Source organism: Limanda limanda, chromosome 2 (assembly GCF_963576545.1).
Source record: "Limanda limanda chromosome 2, fLimLim1.1, whole genome shotgun sequence".
Classification (NCBI taxonomy): domain Eukaryota; kingdom Metazoa; phylum Chordata; class Actinopteri; order Pleuronectiformes; family Pleuronectidae; genus Limanda; species Limanda limanda.
The window spans coordinates 4600285-4605880 of record NC_083637.1 but is presented as its reverse complement, the minus strand read 5'-3'; the positions used below and the strand labels follow the sequence as shown (position 1 = coordinate 4605880).

At 38.4% G+C, this 5596-nt stretch overlaps 1 protein-coding gene across 1 annotated transcript; it reads left to right on the top strand.

Moving 5' to 3' along the window:
* The first annotated feature begins 1039 nt into the window (after positions 1-1039).
* Positions 1040-3127, top strand: LOC133015550 (uncharacterized). Its single transcript, XM_061082780.1, has 5 exons — positions 1040-1061; positions 1583-1915; positions 2092-2434; positions 2524-2581; positions 2936-3127. The coding sequence occupies exons 1-5, from the start codon at positions 1040-1042 to the stop codon at positions 3125-3127; spliced, it is 948 nt and encodes a 315-aa protein (XP_060938763.1).
* Positions 3128-5596: the final 2469 nt, after the last annotated feature.

Sequence of the window (5596 nt, the reverse complement as noted above, 5' to 3'; positions counted from 1 at the left end):
ATTTGAAGAAAACAATTTATCTTCTAGTAGTTAGGAACTATAAAAACGCTTTTCTGTTAAAGGGGTTGGAGCGAACAGCATCTGTGCCTTAAGAGGTTCATCAGTGGATCTCCACTGCTCAGCTCAACTTCCCAAATCAAGCAGGAAATGGTTCACTGTTCGCTGGGAGAACAACAAGAAGGTTCAAGAACCGATCGTGGCAGACGGAAAACGTGTGAACATATCTGAAGAGAGGGACTTCACTATGACGATCAACGATCTGAGAGAGAGTGATAAAAACACTTACTGTTGTGGTGACGTTAATGACAAACAACCTAAATGCCAGGGGAGAGTAATTCAACTCCATGTTGCAGGTACAGTGGTTCAGATATTTAATATTAATTTATTACTGCATAAATAACATCACTGCTTTAATTCTTGTTTTATTCAACATCCTCTCAGACCTGCAGGTGAAGGTGTTTCCTGCCACAGGAGAAAAGACAGTGTCACTGATGTGCAGCAGCAGTTGTCCTCTGACTGAAAGACCTGTGGTCTATATCTGGTACAAGAACACAGAGATTTTCTATCAGGACTCGTCTCCTTGGTACCAGGAGCTAATCAGCAGCGAGGAATCAGTCACATACTCCTGTGCTGTCAAAGGCTACGAGCATCTCAGAGCCCCTGAAGTCTCAGTGGGTGAGTGACAACATTTGGCTCCGTTTCCTGTTGCCTTGTATTGTAAAGCTTGTGAAACACTGTTCACCACAGAATGTTGTTTTTCTTTTGTCCAGCTTCTCTCACATCAGCCTGCTTCACTGTGACCTATGCTAAAGGTAGAATGTGCTCAAATCAGCAGAGAACAGAAGATGAGCTGTGCTCCATCACATATCCCAGAGGTGAAGTTTCACAAATAATTACATGCAAACACACTCCCAATCCCATACGTCTAAATCCTTTAAGTAATGTTTTCACAATTTAAAAGATCTACAGTGTTTCACCAGAGATCGTTAGTTACCTTACACATTGAAGCCCGGTCACACTAAGGTCCTGGTTAGGGACCATGAGGTATGAGTTCTGGTCGGGTTGAGGTTCGGCATGAATTGGTTAAGAATGGAAACGTGTGTGTATGTGTACAAACTAACTAAAGAAAGCATGGATGGATTTTCACTCATCATTACATGGCAGGGATTATCCAGTAACTATTTGTTCACTCAAGTTATTAGCCCATCTCGATTAACGTGGCAGAGATGAAGTGGTAAGAAGCAGTTTGTTTTTTTATTCTCTCCCAACAGAAATACAAGTTCATTTTCAAAAGACTGATGATTTGGGGCATTTCAAACTGGCCTGTAACACCAGCTGTCCACAGACGGAAGCTCAAACCATCACATGGTACAAAAACAGACGATTGGAGCAGGAACCACAACCAGTTCACATCTTCTCTCGTGACTCTTACTCCTGTGCTGTAAAGCACTTGTTCTCTGATGAAGTTTGTGAGTTTGAGCCTGTTTGTGCTCTATTGTGATTCATAAAAGATTTGAGTCAAGAGCCTGTAAAAGGGAGAAAGATAAACTGTTTGATGAATTGTTTAAAATCTCTGTTTCAGGTATTCAGGATCCAAACTGCTCCAGAGTGAATTATGTCAACAGGAGGATCTGTGCTCTGCAAGGTTCCTCAGTGAACATCTCCAGTGAATACTCACATCCTTACTACCAGCAGTGGAAGTCTAAATCTTGGTATAAGAATAGGAGAAGTGATATGGCGGCTGGTGAAGAGCTGATAAACTATACACATCGTATTAAGTTTCATAAACCGATGAACTGCCACATCCTGACAATCAATAATTTGAACAAGAATGACTCAGCAGAATACATATTCAGAATAGAAAGGGATGCAGGGAAATTGCCGGCTGCTCCTGGGGTGACTTTGGTCGTCACAGGTAGGTACAGTATTTAGATTAAATACCTGAATACTTTCTATAGGGAGTAACTATCGATAATAATAAGGCAACTAATTCAACAAACTAATTCCATTTACCCTTTTTGCTTATTTGGGTTGTTTTAGAAGACACTTGTTCAGGAACGACTTTATCAACTGACCAATCTCATCTTTCAGATCTGAGAGTGAAGTTTAGTCCTTCTGAGGAGGAGGTGACCGAGGGGCAGAGAGTCACGCTGACCTGCAGAACCAGTTGTCCTCTGACAGACAACATGAACTACATTTGGTTCTTGAACAATCAACCTCTGAATCTGACAAAAACACAAAGCAAGTACCTGGTTCTAGACCCCGTCAGCAGTGAACATGCAGGAAACTACTCCTGCAAAGTTCAAATGCTCCAAAAGAGCTCTCATCAAAAGATGCTCACTGTCCACAGAAGAAGAAAATGGACTCAAGCCGCCATAGGAATCGTTGTTCTTCTCCTGGTTATAATACCCATCATCATTTTCTTGTGGATCAGGTGAGCATCACTGTGCTCTGCTTCAAAGCAATGACTTTCACATTCTCTTTCACACTAACCCTGCTTCACCTATTCATTTCACTCTCTAGAAGAAAGAAGACTTCCATCCAGTCTCCTAGAACTGAAACTTCTGTCAACTTGGAGGAGGTAAAGCAGAGAATTTTAACAGTTTCTTTCATTAGACAAACGTCCTCATCTATTCAGAGAGTTCAACCGAGTCCAAACAGCAGCTTCAACCTTTGTTCTAATGAAACAGAGATGCATTGTCCCATATGTTCCATGAGTGTTATATTTTACAATACTGTACATAAATCATGTTTTATTTTCACAGTACAATTCAGTTTTTAATGTAATGTACATCAAGAGTTAATCCAGGCAAATGCAGCTATATTGAGCCCTCCCATTCATTTGACCTCCATTTGAAATCTATTAATTTGATGAAAGGGAATTTTAAATACACAGAATTATGAAATAAAAATGTTTCTCTTGTCTTTTCATCAGATAAGCCCAGTTCAAGTGTACGAGAACATCTCGGCTCAACCATTAGAGGAGGATGATAGTTACTATAGCAGCGTCCAATTCCCCAACAACAGAGATGCTCTCTACTCACAAATCCAGTCCCATCAGCCCCAAGAAGAAGAGCAAAGCCCCTATGATGTTGTCAGCTTTACACCCAAAACAACACCTGAGTAAACATCTGCTATTACAAGTGATTCAGACTTTGTGTCTACTCAGAATTAAAAGCTACCTAAGACCATATTCATTATTTTATATGTTTGTATTAATATGCTACTTTGATTGTAATGGCATTTACTTGACATGTTACCTGCTATGCTAAATGTATTAAAAGAGTCTCATGACGAAAATGTGAAATAAAACTGTATTTCTAATAAATGTTTTTTTATATTCGTTTTTTTATGTTGCAACATGATTGACCACAAGTCTACAAATGTGTTTCTATTTCCTCTTTCAGGCAAACTGGCCTGTTAGAGGACCTCTAAAATTAGCACATCACTTCAGACAAAGGCCTTGTCTAAACTACTGCAGACAACAAACACTCAAACGAGCTTGCTGGGCCAGTAGGTGGCGGAAAAGTCTGTGATCAACAATCCACCAAACACCAGAGAAGAATAATGTGTTCCAAGTAAAATTGGGCAAGTCAAGCTCTCACTCAATACGTATATGGTTAATTCCAAGTGACAGCAAACAAGCACACAACTGCAGCTGAAACTGAGGTCTGACTAACTGCGTGGATGGTAAAAACTTTAGGGATGATAGTGCAAGCACCTGGCAAATAGTGCTGCAAATTGCACGACACAAAACGATACAATGCAGCAATGTGGCAAAACACCAATCTAGAGATTCCATGAATAATAATAAGAGAAGCGTAAAAATGGTTTGGTTGATTATGAAAATGTGGTGGAACAAACTACAATCTGGTGGCCGCCACCGTCTGGATAATTAACTGGACACGCTGCTTCGACATATTACATAATACTTATTGGCCTTGGTGGAGGTATGAACTGTCAGAGTAACATTCTAGTTTCAAATTAGTTTCATGTTAGCAACAGCTAAGAAACTTGTAAAAAGGCAATGGGAGATGGAACTCTAGGTTTATTATGTTACATCCAATACACTTCCATGATTATTAAGAGACTATTGCAGCTCACAAATGAAACTCGTGAGTTTGTGGTTACAAAGTCATGAACATGGTGTTTAAGTTGTGAGAACATTGCTGCAAGGCAAAGTTTTACTGAGGTTAGGGTCAGTATATAGAAACCACACAGATAAAATCTAACACTTTAGCAGTCTTGTCAAATAACACAGGAAATGCACAGAACTCTTTTGTTAAACTAAGAATAATGAGGAAGTGATTTTTTACAAATTGAGGTGTGACAAATAGTCTCACACAGACAAGCAGACCATTCTGACGTCAGTTTTCCTCTTTCTCTGTGATAGATATTTACCATTTAAAGCTAAAAATTTTGATAAGCTTTCATAAAAAGTCATACTTGCTGTTGAGAAACTGAAGACAACACTGGCCATGTTGTCGAAAGGAGCTGAATGTGTATTCATGGTTTTGTTCCTGTACATCTCAGGTATGAATGACCGTTTATTTCTACAATAATAACTGTAAATCATTACTGAACCGTAATAAATTTAAATGTTTTTAAGCATATTAGACAATTGTAGATTGATTTGAAGAAAAAAGTATTACGCTCAAAATGTTTTCTCAGATTCTGCTCTTCACAAATATTACAGCAAATTAGTATTCACAAAAAACAATTAACCGTCAATTTATCTTCTAGAACTTAAGGACTATAAAATTTAGGGCTGGGCAACGATTAAAAGTTTGAATCGCGATTAATCGCATGATTTACCTGATTAATCACAATTAATCGCATTTGTATACGCAAAATCCAATAATGAATTCAAAAGTAGTGTATAGCGCACTTTTATTTTAAATGTTCTGCCATATTAGCGAAAGTGCCATAACATTTGTTGTGCAAACACTTTTAACATCAGCATTTTAATACAGCAGCAGTTAAATGAAATATTCAGATTAAATCTCAATTTAAACAATGTTATCAAAGCAAATTCAAAATTAAAGCTCATTGCCATTGCCAGGGCATTAATGTTATCCTGTTCGTTATGAAAAAGAAAAAAACTGGCCACAAAATCGTGAGCCAATATCATATCATTAAAACAGGCAATTTCTGAGGTAACAGCAGAAACATTTTACTCTCTTCAGGGAGCAGCAAAACCAGTCTAGTATCAAATGTCCCTGTTAGAGTGAGACACCAGAAAACACTTTCAGTGCAGTTTGTCAATTCCTAGAACTTGACACTGTTATTTTAAATGTAATACCATATGAACTAAAGTGCCATAACATTTGTCGTGCAAACAAACACTTAACATCAGCATTTTTATATAGTAGCAGTTAAATAAAAAAATCTCAACTTAAACAATGTTATCAAAACAAACACAAAACTAAAGCTTATTGCCACTGCCAGGGCATTAATGTTAGAGTGTGGTGAAGCACCAAAAAGTTCACTGCTGGCATTTACTGTGCAGAAGACTAGTCTGTTAAGGATATTTTCAAACGCACTGTTCTGCAGAGATACTGTGACAGAACGCTGGAGACTGTGTGGGAAGCAGGGG

Excerpts from the sequence above, each read along its gene's own strand:
- LOC133015550 (XM_061082780.1), top strand. The coding sequence starts at position 1,040 with ATGAGGTATGAGTTCTGGTCGG. Across the intron at positions 1,062-1,582 it reads GAGGTATGAGTTCTGGTCGG|GTATTCAGGATCCAAACTGC; the intron begins GTTGAGGTTCGG and ends TCTCTGTTTCAG. Across the intron at positions 2,435-2,523 it reads ATCATTTTCTTGTGGATCAG|AAGAAAGAAGACTTCCATCC; the intron begins GTGAGCATCACT and ends TTCACTCTCTAG.